Source organism: Doryrhamphus excisus, linkage group LG17 (genome assembly GCF_037039965.1).
Source record: "Doryrhamphus excisus strain RoL-2023G ecotype Guam linkage group LG17, RoL_Dexc_Guam_v1.1, whole genome shotgun sequence".
NCBI lineage: Eukaryota > Metazoa > Chordata > Actinopteri > Syngnathiformes > Syngnathidae > Doryrhamphus > Doryrhamphus excisus.
The window spans coordinates 4,282,433-4,303,209 of record NC_136373.1 but is presented as its reverse complement, the minus strand read 5'-3'; the positions used below and the strand labels follow the sequence as shown (position 1 = coordinate 4,303,209).

The window sequence follows — 20,777 nt, the reverse complement described above, 5'->3', positions numbered from 1 at the left end:
TTTGAACCAAACGCTCCCACACCATGAATCAGCGGTGCTACAACCTGAGCCACCCAACCAGCAAGCATGCTGGATGATATAACGGAGGTCATGATCACAATACATGCTGAACCTGACAAAATTGCAAAACAAGCAACATTGGACGTGACCGGGTTTTGAACTATGGTCCCATCGACCGTGACGCACCGCTGCTACCAACTGCGCCATTCAGCTGGCAAGCTTGCCGCATGTTATAATGGAGGTGATCATTACGATGCATGTTGAACCTTGAGAGGTAGCAAAAACAAGCGTAACTTAACTTAACTGTCCTGACCAGGCTTTGAACTCTGGTCCCATGGACCATGACGTAAGGGGTTAGTATGTCGTTTTTTGTCATTTTTTCAACTTGCTTCTAATGCACTTTTCTGGTCAAAAAAACACGGGAAACCTCACACACACTCAACAGGGGCCCCAGAAACATCCAAAAATGGCATAAAATGCCAGATTTTGAGGGCGGCAATTTTTGACAAAAAAACGTAAGGGGTTAGTATGTCGTTTTTTGTCATTTTTTCAACTTGCTTCTAATGCACTTTTCTGGTCAAAAAAACACGGGAAACCGCACACACACTCAACAGGGGCCCCAGAAACATCCAAAAATGGCATAAAATGCCAGATTTTGAGGGCGGTGATTTTTGACAAAAAACGTAAGGGGTTAGTATGTCGTTTTTTGTCATTTTTTCAACTTGCTTCTAATGCACTTTTCTGGTCAAAAAAACACGGGAAACCTCACACACACTCAACAGGGGCCCCAGAAACATCCAAAAATGGCATAAAATGCCAGATTTTGAGGGCGGCAATTTTTGACAAAAAAACGTAAGGGGTTAGTATGTCGTTTTTTGTCATTTTTTCAACTTGCTTCTAATGCACTTTTCTGGTCAAAAAAACACGGGAAACCGCACACACACTCAACAGGGGCCCCAGAAACATCCAAAAATGGCATAAAATGCCAGATTTTGAGGGCGGTGATTTTTGACAAAAAACGTAAGGGGTTAGTATGTCGTTTTTTGTCATTTTTTCAACTTGCTTCTAATGCACTTTTCTGGTCAAAAAAACACGGGAAACCTCACACACACTCAACAGGGGCCCCAGAAACATCCAAAAATGGCATAAAATGCCAGATTTTGAGGGCGGCAATTTTTGACAAAAAAACGTAAGGGGTTAGTATGTCGTTTTTTGTCATTTTTTCAACTTGCTTCTAATGCACTTTTCTGGTCAAAAAAACACGGGAAACCGCACACACACTCAACAGGGGCCCCAGAAACATCCAAAAATGGCATAAAATGCCAGATTTTGAGGGCGGTGATTTTTGACAAAAAACGTAAGGGGTTAGTATGTCGTTTTTTGTCATTTTTTCAACTTGCTTCTAATGCACTTTTCTGGTCAAAAAAACACGGGAAACCTCACACACACTCAACAGGGGCCCCAGAAGCATCCAAAAATGGCATAAAATGCCAGATTTTGAGGGCGGCAATTTTTGACAAAAAAACGTAAGGGGTTAGTATGTCGTTTTTTGTCATTTTTTCAACTTGCTTCTAATGCACTTTTCTGGTCAAAAAAACACGGGAAACCGCACACACACTCAACAGGGGCCCCAGAAACATCCAAAAATGGCATAAAATGCCAGATTTTGAGGGCGGCGATTTTTGACAAAAAAACGCAAGGGGTTAGTATGTCGTTTTTTGTCATTTTTTCAACTTGCTTCTAATGCACTTTTCTGGTCAAAAAAACACGGGAAACCGCACACACACTCAACAGGGGCCCCAGAAACATCCAAAAATGGCATAAAATGCCAGATTTTGAGGGCGGCGATTTTTGACAAAAAAACGCAAGGGGTTAGTATGTCGTTTTTTGTCATTTTTTCAACTTGCTTCTAATGCACTTTTCTGGTCAAAAAAACACGGGAAACCTCACACACACTCAACAGGGGCCCCAGAAGCATCCAAAAATGGCATAAAATGCCAGATTTTGAGGGCGGCAATTTTTGACAAAAAAACGTAAGGGGTTAGTATGTCGTTTTTTGTCATTTTTTCAAATTGCTTCTAATGCACTTTTCTGGTCAAAAAAACACGGGAAACCGCACACACACTCAACAGGGGCCCCAGAAGCATCCAAAAATGGCATAAAATGCCAGATTTTGAGGGCGGCGATTTTTGACAAAAAAACGTAAGGGGTTAGTATGTCGTTTTTTGTCATTTTTTCAACTTGCTTCTAATGCACTTTTCTGGTCAAAAAAACACGGAAAACCTCACACACACTCAACAGGGGCCCCAGAAGCATCCAAAAATGGCATAAAATGCCAGATTTTGAGGGCGGCAATTTTTGACAAAAAAACGTAAGGGGTTAGTATGTCGTTTTTTGTCATTTTTTCAACTTGCTTCTAATGCACTTTTCTGGTCAAAAAAACACGGGGAACCTCACACACACTCAACAGGGGCCCCAGAAACATCCAAAAATGGCATAAAATGCCAGATTTTGAGGGCGGCGATTTTTTACAAAAAAACGCAAGGGGTTAGTATGTCGTTTTTTGTCATTTTTTCAACTTGCTTCTAATGCACTTTTCTGGTCAAAAAAACACGGGAAACCTCACACACACTCAACAGGGGCCCCAGAAGCATCCAAAAATGGCATAAAATGCCAGATTTTGAGGGCGGCAATTTTTGACAAAAAAACGTAAGGGGTTAGTATGTCGTTTTTTGTCATTTTTTCAAATTGCTTCTAATGCACTTTTCTGGTCAAAAAAACACGGGAAACCGCACACACACTCAACAGGGGCCCCAGAAGCATCCAAAAATGGCATAAAATGCCAGATTTTGAGGGCGGCGATTTTTGACAAAAAAACGTAAGGGGTTAGTATGTCGTTTTTTGTCATTTTTTTTACAGAAGTATGTTGTTTTTTTAATTTTTTTCAACTTGCTTCTAATGCACTTTTCGGGTCAAAAACATCCTAACCCTGATCATGAATAACTCAAGTAAACCACAAAGTCACATTTAAGATGTGAAGATTTATTTATGAAACACTTGACATCTTTGAATCAGCCTGTAAAAAAGTTGCGTAATTCAGCTCCACCTTTCCTTAAAAAAAAAAAAAACACAGTCCATAGTACCCCCCCAAAAAATAAACACATATCAAAACTGTACTGTTCACTCAGTCCACTATAACAACAATAACAACATATGGAATAATTCCTTTACAGCCAGAAATCACGTCAAACATGATCTCATACATCAACTATTGCGTATGAAAGGCAGCGAGAAAGCAGGAAGCCGCTTTGGCGTATTTGTACAGTCAACCATGACTGAATGAGCTTCAACATGAAAATAATCACATCAATATAATAAATATAATAGTCACACAAGGAAGTGAAGTAACAATGCACTTTTTGGTGATCAACAATCACATGACAGGAAGTGACATCTTCATTTCAAGGAGAATTAAGCCAATGTAAATACTGTATAATGACAATAACATTGTAATACAACATTAACGTTGTAAAATCAACCCCCCCCCACACACACAAAATTTTTTTGTGAGAAAAATGACATAAGTTTTACTACGTTTTTTGTAATTTAATCATGACTAAGTAAGAAAGTTATGAGAAAAAAGTTGTAACTGTGCTAAAATTCTTGAGATTTTTTTTTTTATTTAAATGATTTAATCATAGAATTATGGGGCGAATAAATCGACATGATCTGTGCTTGTCTTTCAAAATTAAACTGAAGCTGCTAATAGCGTGTCACGTGTCGCAACAATCTAGTCGAAAGCAAAGTTGGTTTAAATGTTAACACAGACCTTGCTGCATTAAAAAAAATATACTGTACATGTGCGTTTTCCCATTAACTAGAAATAAAAATATGCATTTCAGTGTCATATTTCACGGCAAAAATAATATTAGCAAGTGTTTTGGTGTCATGAGCACTTGTAACAGTTCCAAATACTACATAACTTGATGGAAGAGTGATTAAGTTCCTCATTGTTCCTCATTTATGAAGTCATGGCTTTTTTTTTTATTGGCGAACAGTTAGCAAATAGCAAATAGCTCATCTTGACCACCATAAGTAGTGTTGTTAGCATCAATGCTAATCTGTTTGCACTTTTTGGGTAAAAAAAACAGGGGAAACCTCACACACACACCCCAAAAGGGGCCCCAAAAGCATCCAAAAATGGCAGAAAATGCCAGAGTTCTAGCACGGTGATTTTTGCCAAAAAACCTAAGGGGTTAGTATGTCGTTTTTTGTCATTTTTTTCAACTTGCTTCTAATGCACTTTTCTGGTCAAAAAAACACAGGAAACCTCACACACACTCAACAGGGGCCCCAGAAGCATCCAAAAATTGCATAAAATGCCAGAGTTTGAGGGCGGTGATTTTTGACAAAAAACGTAAGGGGTTAGTATGTCGTTTTTGTTTTTTCGTTTTTTTTTTTAAACTTGCTTCTAATGCACTTTTCTGGTCAAAAAAACAGGGGAAACGTCACACAGACTCAACAGGAGCCCCAGAAGCATCCAAAAATGGCAGAAAATGCCAGAGTTCTAGCGCGGTGATTTTTGCCAAAAAACGTAAGGGGTTAGTATGTCGTTTTTTGTCATTTTTTTCAACTTGCTTCAAATGCACTTTTCTGGTCAAAAAAACACAGGAAACCTCACACACACTTAAAAGGGGCCCCAGAAGCATCCAAAAATGGCAGAAAATGCCAGAGTTCTAGCGCAGTGATTTTTGCCAAAAAACGTAAGGGGTTAGTATGTCGTTTTTTGTCATTTTTTCACCTTGCTTCTAATGCACTTTTCTGGTCAGAAAAACATGGGAAACCTCACACACACTCAACAGGGGCCCCAGAAGCATCCAAAAATGGCATAAAATGCCAGACTCATTTTTTCCAACTTGCTTCTAATGCACTTTTCGGGTAAAAAAGGAAGGGCCAATCAACATTCAGAAGATCTCCAATTGGTGCAAATTTTGGTGTGGAAAGTTCATATCAACTCGAGGCTAATCTGGCAGGTTGGTCAAGGACTGCAGTGGACATGGACACAAACTAAAAAATGGTCAACATTCTCACCAGAACTGCTCCAATTGGCGGACACGGACATGGAGGATGGTTGGGGATAGTAGGACAATCGTCAAAGCTGTAGACCGATTTTAATTGGCTGATTTCAGTGTGGAAGTCTGTGGACCTAGACGCTAATCGGACAAGTTGGAGAAGGTTGGTTAAGAGCAAAGACTATAAGACATGAGAAGGACCAAACGTTGGTTCTTCATGGACACCTCATTCTTTAAATTGTCTTTTAAAGTTGTCAAATCTACCTTTGGCTGAGAGAAGGCTGAAGGTATCTGAGATAAGCACCATAGCATCATCCAATGGTTCTTCAACATCATAACTTGGCATGCAGGTTGACTATGACGCCATCTGCTGGAAGATCTTTCAAGTTGCTCAAGTCCCCGCTTTCCGGGTTGGTGTTTTGGCAGCTGCTTTGAGGCGACTCAGGAGGAGGTTGGTACAAGACGCTGGCCAGCAAGAAGAAGACGGTGCCCAAAACCTGAGATGAGCGAATACCAAAAGCCAATAGGGTGAAGTCTACTATTGGGTTTTCCTGTGTTTACCTTGTAGATGATGCCCGCAACAAGCGTGTAGCGGCTCATGGCTGAGTTCTGGTAGACGTAACAGGAGCCCTGATCTCCACACTGATCCTGCCACAGTAAGCAGGAGATGTCGATCATGGAGCCAAAGGCAATGGGTCCCGGAATGCCGCCTGCGGGGGAAGGGCGGATGACGAGTTAAGATCAAAGCATAAGACCATAACAAAAGCCATAGCATTTCAGTATGTGGAATCAAACTATGGAATGGATTGAGTAAGGAAGTCAAACAATGCACAACGATGAGCCAATTCAAGAAACAATACAAGCAGTTGATGTTTGCTAAATACAAGGATGAAGAGTCTTGAACCAGTCATGATGTGCTATATATATCACTATATTGACACTTACTATGGTACCCATTATGTCACTGGATGGTCATAACACCTCCTACTTTGGTACGTGACAAAATAACAGAATAAAATAACAGTATAAAGTAAAAGTAAAAGTAAAGTAAAAGTAAAGCAAAAGCAAAGCAAAGCAAAGCAAAGCAAAGCAAAGTAAAATCACCTCCTACTTTGGTAAGTGACAAAATAACAGAATAAAAGTAAAGTAAAGTAACCTCCTACTTTGGTACTTGACAAAATAAAAGTATAAAATAACAGTATAAAGATAAAGTAAAAGTAAAAGCAAAGCAAAGCAAAGTAAAATCACCTCCTACTTTGGTACTTGACAAAATAAAAGTATAAAATAACAGTATAAAGTAAAAGTAAAAGTAAAGCAAAAGCAAAGCAAAAGCAAAGCAAAAGCAAAGCAAAAGCAAAGCAAAAGCAAAGCAAAAGCAAACGTACTTTGGTAAGTGACAAAATAACAGAATAAAAGTAAAGTAAAGTAACCTCCTACTTTGGTACTTGACAAAATAAAAGTATAAAATAACAGTATAAAGTAAAAGTAAAAGTAAAGCAAAAGTAAAGCAAAAGTAAAGCAAAAGTAAAGCAAAAGCAAAGCAAAAGCAAAGCAAAGCAAAGCAAAGCAAAGCAAAAGCAAAGCAAAAGCAAAGCAAAGCAAAGCAAAATCACCTCCTACTTTGGTAAGTGACAAAATAACAGAATAAAAGTAAAGTAAGGTAAAGTAACCTCCTACTTTGGTACTTGACAAAATAACAGTATAAAATAACAGTATAAAGTAAAAGTAAAAGTAAAAGTAAAAGTAAAAGTAAAAGTAAAAGTAAAAGTAAAAGTAAAAGTAAAAGTAAAAGTAAAAGTAAAAGTAAAAGTAAAGTAAGTAGGAAGTGAACAAATGTAACAGTTACTGAATGTAAAAGTACCAGATGGAGGGGTAGGATTTAATAAGCTTTGCTTCTTCCTACTCCTTTTGGACATGTGGAACCGTGAACTGATTATGTGATGCATTCAATTGTAATCCGGTTGCAGCATGTTCAAATGAAATAAAACCATTACCATTACACCTTATGTCCGTCCATTGTTTTCAGTGTTAAATATTAGTAGAATAAAACCTTAAAATTATTAAGAGTAATTTACAAGACTGAATCTTGTCTTGTAAGATTCAAATCAGATTTTTCACAAGAAAAAAGTTGGAATAAAATCTTAAAATGATGAGAATATTATCAGACAAAAGCGTCTATAAAGGTTTCATTGTAACCTTACCAAAGGTACGAACTATGATCCACTGGATCCCAAGTCCGAAGGATCTCTGGCTGTCAGGCACGCACCTACAGGCATATAAGAGTTAACATATATCTATAAAAACACCTCTAATGAAACAGCTGCCATATTTTAATGCCCGACCTGAGCGTGGCGGTGAGTGCCGGGATGCTACAGAGGAAAGTGAAGCATATGATGATGAAGCAAAAAGCCAGGAAAGCCGGCATGTGGTTGCAGGTGCTCCTGCACTTCCCCGCCACGGCGACTCCAGCGCGTTCCAGTGATCCGTTGGCCGCGACGCAGCTGCAACCGGAGTACACCTACACAGGACGCCACAGATGTAAGACACTCGTGCATCACCATCCTAGTTTTATTGACTTTGTCTTTACCTTTTTGCCAGTGGACACATCTGTGTGGTTGATGCCGCTGCAGCCGGCGTGGCAGGGGGAGTAATACATGAGGCCGTCTGCACCGCACACCGGGTTGTACAGCTCCTGGGTGCAGCCGCACCCGGCATTGCAGGCCACTGTTAAACTCTGCGGGACTGAGGAACTCCTGAAGGACCCATCGCCAAGAACACGGGGAAAAAACAGGGAAGTACACAAGCTGTGTTGATGACTGCGCGATGAATAAAATGTGGAATCATGTGGAAAAGGAACGTTGGTGTGTCGAAGTATTCATTCATTCATTTTCTACCGCTTATCCTCACAGGAGGTGCTGGAGCCTATCCCAGCTGTTTTTGGGCGAGACTGTGGACTGGTGGCCAGCCAATCACAGGGCACATATAGACAAACAACCATTCACACTCACATTCATACCTATGGACAATTTGGAGTCGCCAATTAACCTAGCATGTTTTTGGAATGTGGGAGGAAACCGGAGTGGTTAAATTTTTATCCCTTTTTTTTGTTGAGAACTGATATTTTGCCAAAACTTAGTTACCTTAGCTAGAAGTACATTCACTTTTAGGGTTAAAAGAGAATTTTCTTAAAGTCATTGTGTGTATTTTTGCTTTGTTTTAGTTTTATTGTACTGTTTTTAAACTTCTTTTTGTGCTCGTGTGACAGTAGAATGCAAAAACTGCAGTTTAAGAAGTACGTTTTTATGTTTTTTTTCCCCCTCCACTTCAGGCAAGTACTCTTCAAGCTTCATTATACAGTGGTTAACTTCTTTTTACACTTGACAGTTAAGTATATTAAAAACTATGGTGTGTGAATCTTTTGGAGTCAATTTGAACAATTTGGAGTCGCCAATTAACCTAGCATGTTTTTGGAATGTGGGAGGAAACCGGAGTACCCGGAGAAAACCCACGCATGCACGGGGAGAACATGCAAACTCCACACAGAGATGGCCGAGGGTGGAATCGAACTTGGGTCTCCTAGCTGTGAGGCCTGCATGCTAACCACTTCTGTGTACAGTACTAACATGACTTAGCAATGTTATTTGTAGTGGCACATTTGCCAATATATTTTAAACTAGCAAAGGGTATATTTGGAATACAGGAAGTGAACAAATATATAACAATTGATACAAAATGCAAGGAGAGGAGCCTAAAATAAGCTTTGCTACATGTCCAACTGTCAATTTTACTATGTGATATGTTTCAATGTACCCAATGCTTAATACTGACAGATTATGTTGATTTTTCCATGATTTGGCATGGAGGATTTTTCCTACCAGTTTCCATTGTTGTCCGGGTGCTTGGGCTGGTCATACGCGTGACTGACTGACGCCACGTACGGAGCATCAACGCCGGCCATTGGCACGTTGGGGCAGTGGACGACAAAGATGAAGATAGAGATCAGGCTGACGACGGCGCAGACCCCACAGAAACGGATGATGTCTCGACAGCGGAGGTTCAGTCTCTTTACAATGTAGCCGCCCAGGAAGGTGCCCCCTCCTCCTGCTGGTACCACCATGAAGCCTAAAGCAAAGGGACCGTTTGTTCATAAGCCAGAACTACACATATCAAATATGAAATATTAAGTACATTTCAATGAGTGTTGAAAATAGGCCATAGCTCCAAAAATTACAAAGAAACTCTCAGTCGGACTCAGTAATGAGTAGCTCCACCGTTCTTGTTAATCACTTCAAAAATTGTTTTGGGCATACTTGATGCGAGGCTACTGGGGCCCCCATTAGCAGCAACTGTACAATGGGTCTCTTACAGCGCTGTGGAAGAATTTTGGCTCACTCATCTTTGCAGAATTGTTGGAATTGAGTCAAATGATCAGGTTTTCCAGCATGAAGCCTTTTTAAGGTCATGATGTTACAGCATCTCATTAGGATTCAGGTCAGGACTTTGGCAATGCCACTCCAAAGTCTTCATTGTGGTTTTCTTCAGCCAATCAGAGGTGGTTTCTTGGATCTTGGCCTGCTTCAGTTTCAGTTTGAGGTCACCAACAGATGGCCAGACATTCTTCTTCAGGATTGTTTGCTGGACAGTAAAATTCATGGTTCCATTTATCACAGCAAGTATTCCAGGTCCTGAAGCATCAAACAGCCCCAGACCATCACACTACCACTATCAATCAGACCATCACACTACCACCAAACAGCCCCAGACCATCACACTACCACCATCAAACAGCCCCAGACCATCACACTACTACTATCAAAACAGACCATCACACTACCACCATCAAACAGCCTCAGACCGTAACATTAGTAGACCGTCACACTACCACCATCAAACAGCCCCAGACCATCACACGACCACCATCAAACACCATCAAACAGCCCCCGACCATCACACTACCACCATCAAACAGCCCAAGACATCACACTACCACCATCAAACAGCCCCAGACCATCACACTACCACTATCAAACAGACCATCACACTACCACCATCAAACAGCCCCAGACCATCACACTACCACCATCAAACAGCCCCAGACCACCACACTACCACCATCAAACAGCCCCAGACCACCACACTAACACCATCAAACAGCCTTAGACATCACACTACCACTATCAAAACAGACCATCACACTACCACCATCAAACAGCCCCAGACCGTAACATTAGTACCATCAAACAGCCCCAGACCGTCACACTACCACCATCAAACAGCCCCAGACATCACACTACCACCATCAAACAGCCCCAGACCATCACACTACCACCATCAAACAGCCCCAGACATCACACTACCACCATCAAACAGCCCCAGACCATCACACTACCACTATCAAACAGACCATCACACTACCACCATCAAACAGCCTCAGACCATCACACTACCACTATCAAACAGACCATCACACTACCACCATCAAACAGCCTCAGACCATCACACTACCACCATCAAACAGCCTTAGACATCACACTACCACTATCAAAACAGACCATAACACTACCACCATCAAACAGCCCCAGAACATCACACTACCACTATCAAACCACTATCAAACAGACCATCACACTACCATCAAAAAGCCCCAGACCATCACACTACCACCACCACATTTTGCTGTCGGTATTTAAGTGTGACAAGCATGCAAAAATAAAAATCAGGCAACACTTTTTACACCACTGTATATCAGCAAGAAGAAGATGGGCTACATTGCTATGCTAGCTGTGTCCTTACTTCCTTTTCTCATTGAGTCATCCAGTTTCAGAAGTAGAAAACGCTTCACTTATGCTTCTACTTTTCTCAATGGAAAATAATGAGAATTTGTTACCAAACCACATAGCAGCTTCAGATGCACTGATGCTGAACTGTGCCTCCAAGAACTTTGGACCAAACGTGGACATGCCACTGATGAGGGTGGCTTCGGTGGCCCCCGCCAAGCACAAGTACAAGAAGGTTGGATTCTTTAGGAGGAGCAGGACAGACCTGGAAGGGAAGGGATTAGTAAATAAATCCATATGTTCTTGCACAAATTAGCACATTAGACACAAACCTGGGCATGTCTTTGACAGACTTGCCAAACTGAGGGTCAAAAGCTGTGGTGTGACTGCCGTCTTTTAGCTGGTGGGCCTCGGACACCCGCATGGCCTTGTGCTCTTGAGAACCTGCAGATGTTTGATATTCAAGTCAGGTTTTTAAGACTCTGAACTTTGCGTACTGCAAGATGTTAAGCACCTGGTAGGTGTCTTGGGTAGCCCAGGATTGGAAACGCCACCAACAGACCTGCTGCTCCTCCCACCAGGAAACCGATCCACCAAGCACCGACCCACAACGGAGTCTCTGGAGTCATGTCTGTCCTGATGGCACCCAGTGGAGTGAAATAAGGGGGGTTAACGTCAAAGCGCTATACAAATAAAATGTATTATTATTAAAGTTCCAAATGGTGCGGCACGGTGTTCTAGTGGTTAGCGCGCAGACCTCACAGCTAGGAGACCAGGGTTCAATTCCATCCTCGGCTATCTCTGTGTGGAGTTTGCATGTTGAATGGTTGTTTGTCTATATGAAGACAGCTTGACAGTGACTGAGGTGAGTCCAAGGAAATACAGCTAGAATAGGTGCAGATTCTGGAAGATCTAGAAAGTTTTCTGTGCGGGTTATTGTGTGTAGCTGCTCTATAGGAGTCCATAGGTATGAATGTGAGTGTGAATGGTTGTTTGTCTATATGAATACAGCTTGACAGTGACTGAGGTGAGTCCAAGGAAATACAGCTAGAATAGGTGCAGATTCTGGAAGATCTAGAAAGTTTTCTGTGCGGGTTATTGTGTGTAGCTGCTCTATAGGAGTCCATAGGTATGAATGTGAGTGTGAATGGTTGTTTGTCTATATGTGTGCCCGGTGAAAAAAAGATTCCTCTCGTTCCATGTGGAAGTGGTAAGTTTTTGGATTCTGACTATGCCCTTCTATGCACGACCTGAGTTCAATTCCACCCTCGGCCATCTCTGTGTGGAGTTTGCATGTTCTCCCCCGTGCATGCGTGGGTTTTCTCCGGGTATTCCGGTTTCCTCCCACATTCCAAAAAACATGCTAGGTTAATTAGCGACTCCAAATTGTCCATAGGTATGAATGTGAGTGTGAATGGTTGTTTGTCTATATGTGCCCTGTGATTGGCTGGCCATCAGTCCAGGGTGTACCCCGCCTCACGCATGAAGACAGCTGGGATAGGCTCCAGCACCCCCTCGACCCTCGTGAGGAAAGCAGTAGGGACTCATATTACTGTTACAACATAACTAAAAAGGTAATGTTTGCATATTAGGGGATATTTAAATACTAATTCTATTCTTATTCTCCACAGGGCGTACACACACACACACACACACACACGCAGACTCACGTGAGGTGGATCTCTGTGTAAATATTGAGGAAGTAACCCCCCAGCAGATAACCTGCTGCTGGACCCACAATGGCTGCAGTGTAGAAAATCCCTGGGGGAAGAGAAAGTCAATGCATGGGTGTGTCATTTTTTTTTTTTAGAAAGTACTTCCTGTTCTGCAAGTTCAAAAGTGTTTATAGTTTAGAAATAATCCGGTTTCATAGACAGTTTGTGGCTAAAAGCAGATTCCGCTCTACCAAAACGTGACTTACCGATGTAAACAGGCCCGTAGTTGGACTTGACGTTCTCATCCAGGTACGTGACTCCAAGAGTGTAAAGTGGTGTAGCGCCCATGCCGTGGAGAAACTGCCCCAGCATGAACACGAAACGATACCCGGACAGCCCCCCGCCATCGCTGTCCCGACACAGGCTGGTCCGGTTGCCGGAGCACATCTCGACTTGCTCGGATATGCTGACCTGGTAGGGCGGCGTGGTGAAGTGAGGCAATGCAAACACCAAAGAGCCCAACGCCATGAGGAGAACCCCCCACCCGAGCCAGCGAGGCTTGTGCCCAGTCCCGCCGAAATAGCTGACGAAGGCGAGGCAGACGCACGCGGCGATGTCGTAGGAGCTGACGATGAGGCCCGTCTGGTAGCTGCGCAGATCGAAGCGCCTCTCGATGGACGTGACCACCGTGTTGATGAAGCCATTGATGATCATCCCCTGGAGGAACGAGGCCACGCTGAGGAAGAACAGCACCCATCGCGGGGTGTTGAACACTTGGATGGCTTTGAGTGTCAGAGCCCCCCAGCCGCATAGCTGACTGGAGTGCATGGAGGTCGCTTTTATTCCAGTCTGTGTGGGGGGCTGGGCTGCGTAGTGCTGCCCCGGAAGAGTGGAATCCCTGGTGTAAATACATGGTCGATTCGGACTGACGGAATCCCGCAGTCTTGAGCTAACCGGACCCTCGGTGTCAAAGTCCACGGGGCTGGCGGCTTCCAGAGAGGGACTCAAGGGAAGGTTATGAAAGTCAAGGAGCTCCTGCCTGGAGCTGAAGGACGCATTTGCATTGAGCATTGACGGTCCTTGGCTGGGGGAGACAACCAGATAGTTACAAGTCGACTCAAAAATCGGATGAAGGTTTAAATCCACAAAGTCTTTTGTGCAGGATGTCCATCCACAGTGCAGAATGCTGCTTAAGGCTCCTCTGGTGTTTCATAAGGCAACATGATTGGTTGATTCATGGCATCCTACAAAAAACAAGACATGAGTTACAACTTATCTTTATTCATTTATTATCAACTCCTATACCGACGAAATTCGAAAGTGGGGTTCGGCAGTAGTCCAGAAGTCCTCGGGAGAGCTTCGGAGTGGCCGGAGACAAGCCATGGGTGTAATAAATTAAAAACAGATCGTTTTGAAAATCCAAGAAAATACAGTTGAATAGGTGCAGATTCTGGAAGATCTTTCTGTGCCGTGTTATTGTGTGTAGCTGCTCTATAGGAGTACACAACTAAATACAAAGGGCAGAAAATGACCATAAAAGGGTCCCCTTTAAATGCAGATACTACTTGCGGAGGGAATTTTTTAAAAATCAGGAGGTTGTCTACAGCCACAAATGTTAACACTCTTTTTTTCAGACCCCATCGGTTATTTATTAGGTAAACATTCATTGAAGTATTTACACTATAATGTAAAAATACAGAAGTGTGACTAGAATACTCTGGTGAGATAGTACAACGTCTTCACAGAATAGTGGAAACTCCCAAGTGGGTGGAGGGTGGGGTGAAGCTTCGGAGTGGCCGAAGACAAGCCATGGGTGTAATAAATTAAAACAGATCGTTTTGAAAATCCAAGAAAATACAGTTGAATAGGTGCAGATTCTGGAAGATCTTTCTGTGCCGTGTTATTGTGTGTAGCTGCTCTATAGGAGTACACAACTAAATACAAAGGGCAGAAAATGACCATAAAAGGGTCCCCTTTAAATGCAGATACTACTTGCAGAGGGAATTTTTTAAAAATCAGGAGGTTGTCTACAGCCACAAATGTTAACACTCTTTTTTTCAGACCCCATCGGTTATTTATTAGGTAAACATTCATTGAAGTATTTACACTATAATGAAAAAATACAGAAGTGTGACTAGAATACTCTGGTGAGATAGTACAACGTCTTCACAGAATAGTGGAAACTCCCAAGTGGGTGGGTGGGTGGGGGGGTCACATTTTCATTTTCAGTTGCATTTTAATTCAGTTTCAGCCCAGAATAAGTCACCAGGGAGTCACAATGAAACCAAAAACTGTACAGACTCATGTGACCCTTGTCTACTTCATTCTTGTACTTCATACAGATCCCTTTGTACTACAATTTACATTCAAACAGTAGATATGAAAAGTATGAAATGAATGATAACTAGAATGTTTGTACAGGTTAAAGTGATATACTCTTAAAAAAAATGACTGAATGACCGAAGTCAATCATTTCCCCTTGAATCTTTGACACTTGAACATTTTATCGATTTGAGTACCTTTAACACAAATATATTTGACCCTTAATCTGCATACACGAGTGAATTCATAACCAAAATATTATAAATAAAGTGAGCTCCAGTCACCTACCTCCATCCTCACACATGATCAATGTGTCTGGAGAAATCTGGAGAAAAGAGTGGGCAGATTGAAGAGAAAATAAGTTTTGTAGAACTCCGAAAGCCTCTTATAGCGGAGTGCTGAGGCAGCACGCCCATGGGGGAGGGCAGTACTCGCCCTGATGCTATTTAATCCACCTGGGACATAAAACCACTAGTACTGTTCAAGAGTTTGTGATTCTAGTCTCAATCTTCATGAAAGTGAGTACATCCTCTCACATTTCAGGAAGGGAAAATAGTGAAGACTGTAAATAAACTGTAAAACGTGGATGCAGATACGGTGATGGGATTTGATTTTTGGGGGCATATCTGTCAGCATTAAATATTTCAGATCACAAAACAAATGTAAATATTACTCGATGACAACACAAAATGCAGCTTTTCAATTAGAGAAGAAAAATATCACAATAGATGAAAATATGAGCTGGAAATCTCATATTACAAATATACAACATAAGGTGGTGCAAAGCAAAATTTGTTCTAAATCAGAAATTATTGCTCTCTGGTTCTACCATATCTAACTTATTGTGTGGAAATATGGGCTAATAACTATAAAAGCAATCTTCTAAATGTACTGCAAAAAAAGGTCAGTAAGGATAATTCATAATGCCGCCTATAGAGAACATACTAACTCATTCATTAATTCATTTTCTACCGCTAATATACGCACATATAGACAAACAACCATTCACACTCACATTCATACCTATGGACAATTTGGAGTCGCTAATTAACCTAGCATGTTTTTGGAATGTGGGAGGAAACCGGAGTACCTGGAAAAAAAACCCACGCATGCACGGGGAGAACATCCAAACTCCACACAGAGATGGCCAAGGGTGGAATCGAACTTGGGTTTCCTAGCTGTGAGGCCTGTGTGGTAACCACCCACATACTAACTCCTTAGTTCTAAAATCAAAAAATACAAAATAAAATACAATTAAATTAAATACAATTAAATTAAATTAAATTAAATTAAATTAAATTAAATTAAATTAAATTAAATTAAATTAAATTAAATTAAATTAAATTAAATTAAATTAAATTTCATCCAATACTTCTCTACAAGAGACGAGAAATATAACTAAATTTGAAACACTTCTATGCTAGGACTACTTTAAAAAGCCATAGCATTTCAGTATGTGGAATCAAACTATGGAATGGATTGAGTAAGGAAGTCAAACAATGCACAACGATGAGCCAATTCAAGAAACAATACAAGCAGTTGATGTTTGCTAAATACAAGGATGAAGAGTCTTGAACCAGTCATGATGTGCTGTATATATATCACTATATCGACACTTACTATGGTACCCAATTGATGCATTTGATGCACTTAATGCAATTGTAACCTGATGCATGTTCAAATGAAATTAAACCATTACCATAAATTAAACTTAAATGGACAGAAAAACAAACAACATAGTAGCCCTGTCAACAAACTTCCATCCATCTACAGAACGGTATCATCCCATATCAGTGGAAAAAAGGACGGTATCGATATCGTCTGATACTTGTATTTCACGCTAACTAGCCTTGTATACAGGAAGTTCTTCTAAGTTCAAATTGTCCAGTACTATACTGTATTTTGTTATTACAGTTTTCTGAAATCATCTTCAAATACGTCTCTTTTTCATCTCAATATCGTTTATCGTCTGGTTTCATGAGCTGAGTGTATCGTACCCCCCCGCGCCCAATCCTAAATGATCGAACCAAGGACACACTTGTTCTATAGGCTTTCTTTGTGCTTCTCACAAATGCTTTTTCATTTGTGTTTTCAAAGTGAGATCAGTATGAGGCATTGTAATAACTTGTTTTATCTTCACAGCAGAAACCTGCTTGTTTTGGGTCAGGGAGGTCTTTCCTCCGTTGCCATACACAAAGGCTTCTGAAGAAGCGAGGAAATGCTCTGAAGTGCTTGTTATGCGTCTGAAAAAGAACTTCTTCAAGTTCATTCAAGGTTTTTTCCTTATATTGTGCCTCCAACGTTGACTGTGTGGATCATTTTCTAGTCTTGCATTTGCTTTCTAGAACGAAAGCAAAAGCTAGAATAATTCCACCTTATTAGAGGAAATAAGGTGGAATTATTCCAGCATTGCTATGGCCTTTTTCAATTCAGTCTGGGATCATTTTTGCATGGAAAAAGGCCATAGGAATGCTGGAATAATTCCACCTTACTGCTGGAATTATTCCATTTTATTCCAACTTATTGATGGAATTAGTCCAGCATTGCTATGGCCTTTTTAATTTCAGTCTGGGATCATTTTTGCATGGAGAAGGGACATAGAAGTGCTGGAATAATTCCACCTTATTGCTGGAATTATTCCATCTTATTGCTGGAATTATTCCAGCATTGCTATAGCCTTTTTCATTTCAGTCTGGGATCATTTTTGCATGGAAAAAGGCCATAGGAATGCTGGAATAATTCCACCTTACTGCTGGAATTATTCCATTTTATTCCAACTTATTGATGGAATTATTCCAGCATTGCTATGGCCTTTTTAATTTCAGTCTGGGATCATTTTTGCATGGAGAAGGGACATAGAAGTGCTGGAATAATTCCACCTTATTGCTGGAATTATTCCATCTTATTGCTGGAATTATTCCAGCATTGCTATAGCCTTTTTCATTTCAGTCTGGGATCATTTTTGCATGGAAAAAGGCCATAGGAATGCTGGAATAATTCCACCTTACTGCTGGAATTATTCCATTTTATTCCATCTTATTGATGGAATTATTCCAGCATTGCTATGGCCTTTTTCATTTCAATCTGGGATCATTTTTGCATGGAAAAGGGACATAGAAATGCTGGAATAATTCCACCTTATTGCTGGAATTATTCCATCTTATTGCTGGAATAATTCCACCTTATTGCTGGAATTATTCCATCTTATTGCTGGAATTATTCCAGCATTGCTATAGCCTTTTTCATTTCAGTCTGGGATCATTTTTGCATGGAAAAGGGCCATAGGAATGCTGGAATAATTCCCCCTTACTGCTGGAATTATTCAATTTTATTCCAGCTTATTGATGGAATTATTCCAGCATTGCTATGGCCTTTTTCATTTCAGTCTGGGATCATTTTTGCATGGAAAAGGGACATAGAAATGCTGGAATAATTCCACCTTATTGCTGGAATTATTCCAGCATTGCTATAGCCTTTTTCATTTCAGTCTGGGATCATTTTTGCATGGAAAAAGGCCATAGGAATGCTGGAATAATTCCACCTTACTGCTGGAATTATTCCATTTTATTCCAGCTTATTGATGGAATTATTCCAGCATTGCTATGGCCTTTTTCATTTCAGTCTGGGATCATTTTTGCATGGAAAAGGGACATAGAAATGCTGGAATAATTCCACCTTATTGCTGGAATTATTCCATCTTATTGCTGGAATTATTCCAGCATTGCTATAGCCTTTTTCATTTCAGTCTGGGATCATTTTTGCATGGAAAAAGGCCATAGGAATGCTGGAATAATTCCACCTTACTGCTGGAATTATTCCATTTTATTCCAGCTTATTGATGGAATTATTCCAGCATTGCTATGGCCTTTTTCATTTCAGTCTGGGATCATTTTTGCATGGAAAAGGGACATAGAAATGCTGGAATAATTCCACCTTATTGCTGGAATTATTCCATCTTATTGCTGGAATTATTCCAGCATTGCTATAGCCTTTTTCAGGCTGGGATCATTTTTGCATGGAAAAAGGGACATAAACATACAAAAAAACCCAACAACAACACACACACAAACAAAGACAGTGCATGATATGCTGCTCGCCATGCATCCAAACACAATAAATGCCAACATTCTTGCTGGTGACGACTGCTTTCAGGCGTAGGAGAAATGAGCGCTGTCTCCGATATTACCTTGACATATTTCTAGTGTGAATTTGCTCGTCCTAGTCCCTACCGATGCCTTTGACGTAGAACAAAAGACATGGAAAGCTGAGTGGGGCTAGCTTGTCCACTTCAGTGAACAATGAGGCAGGCAGGCTGTCCTCCTGCTCTGGACCTCATCTGTTCTTCTATGAACCGGGTCACAAACAGTCCACAAACCCTTGTGCCTATTGCTATGGTAACAAAAGCCATTGTAGGTCCAGCAGCAATTGAAACATATCAGTCTAAAAATGTTTATAAAGCCATTTCTAAATCTTTGGGACTCTAGTGAACCACAGCGAGAGCCATTAGCCACAATTCGAAAACATCAAACAGCGGTGAACCTTCCAAGGAGTTGCCAACCAAAATAAGTGCAGCAATGACTTATACAAGAGGTCACAAAAGACCCCACAACGGCAAACCAAAGAACTACAGGCCTCACTTGTCTGAGTTAGAGTCAACGTTCATGACTCCATGATGAAAAAGACAAAAGGCAAAAATAGTTAAGGCTCAATTTAGCCAGAAAACATCTTAATAATCACGAAAACTCCATTTTGTTGCCAGATATTTACACAATAATATATTTATGTTGACTCATTTTCAGGACGTCACAAATAAAAGCTGTACACCGACTACGCTCAAATGCATCAATGTGTCTTGTATTGTCCTTTGACTGGATATAAAATGCTAAAATGTGATATATTTTTATATGCCAATTGAAGGTGACAATGAATAATCAGACCGAATCGCCATTAAAGAGTGAATATAATCGAGCAGGTTGCCATGTTTTTTTTTTCCCCTCCTCATGAATGCTGGGTGTAAGGTGCCCCCCCCCCCACCCCCAACCCCCCCATGGCGGGAAACACCCTAACCTTTGTGTGACAAACAATGTAAAAAATAAAATAATAGCAACACGTCATCGTCAGCCTCCATGACACATATCGTCTGAGAATGGACTACAATGGACGACAACCTTGAGTGTGTGTGCTCGGTAAACACGACGCATGCTTCCGGCATATTTGCCGCATGTTAATGACCCCAATGTTAAAAACGATGCTTTTTTTGGTCAGAGGCTTTACTTTACCTTGAAATGGACCTCCATGTACATCACGGCTGCTTTCCTGAGAGAGATAGATGTGCTGTCAGTGTGCTGCTTGCTGCATGCTGACACCAAACACGTTGTTGCTAGTGATGGGTCGTTTGTGAACGATCGTGGAAGCGAACGAGTCGTTTTTTTATCATTTTATTTTATCTTAAAAAGACAGAGGGTACTGCTTTGTCTTCTAGCTTTGTAAATGTTAAGTTATAAGTTGGACGTGCAATGCTTATTGATGTTGTTTTGTTTTACGGTAAGTAGTTGGAAATTTAATCCGAGGAGTCATTTCGGAGCCGAACCAAAAGTACCGGCTGTCTAGGAAGAGCTGAAATTCCCATCTGATTGTTCAGGTGTTGGAGTGCTTAGTGATAGCAACCCTTATTATTATATTATATTTAGTATTTTTTTTAATAATATTAATTCTTAACAGATTTATTCTGTTTTATGTAGACATGTTATGTTTTATGTTTATAAATTATTATTATTTATTTTCTTTCTTTTTCACTCATGAAATTTTAATTGAATATACCTTTATCTTACTTTTGTCTCGTATAAATATGACTTTTTTTCTTTTGAGACTTTATGATGGTATTGTTCTTGTGGCCTTAACATTACAATACAACATATGACCACTAGAGGGCAACATTGCACTATATGACA

The 20,777-nt window shown here is 40.8% G+C and overlaps 1 protein-coding gene across 5 annotated transcripts; it reads right to left on the bottom strand.

Moving 5' to 3' along the window:
- Positions 1-3,045: 3,045 nt before the first annotated feature.
- On the bottom strand, positions 3,046-20,215 carry slco4a1 (solute carrier organic anion transporter family, member 4A1). Of its 5 annotated transcripts, none has more exons than XR_013630215.1 (13): positions 20,106-20,215; positions 12,771-13,748; positions 12,520-12,610; positions 11,364-11,485; positions 11,182-11,293; positions 10,960-11,114; positions 8,948-9,194; positions 7,660-7,825; positions 7,415-7,590; positions 7,274-7,338; positions 5,634-5,782; positions 4,845-5,569; positions 3,046-4,676 (listed from the first exon to the last, which is right to left on the bottom strand). XR_013630215.1 is itself a non-coding variant. In XM_058085620.2 (12 exons), the coding sequence occupies exons 2-12, from the start codon at positions 13,573-13,575 to the stop codon at positions 5,405-5,407; spliced, it is 2,253 nt and encodes a 750-aa protein (XP_057941603.2). In that variant the 5' UTR covers positions 13,576-13,748; positions 20,106-20,215; the 3' UTR covers positions 4,799-5,404. The 5 variants fall into 5 exon arrangements, 3 of the variants coding, with proteins under 3 accessions (XP_057941603.2, XP_078654368.1, XP_057941604.2); XR_013630216.1 differs by lacking the exon at positions 3,046-4,676 and having other exon boundaries at positions 4,799-5,213; positions 5,337-5,569; XM_058085620.2 differs by lacking the exon at positions 3,046-4,676 and having other exon boundaries at positions 4,799-5,569.
- Between the last annotated feature and the right edge of the window lie 562 nt (positions 20,216-20,777).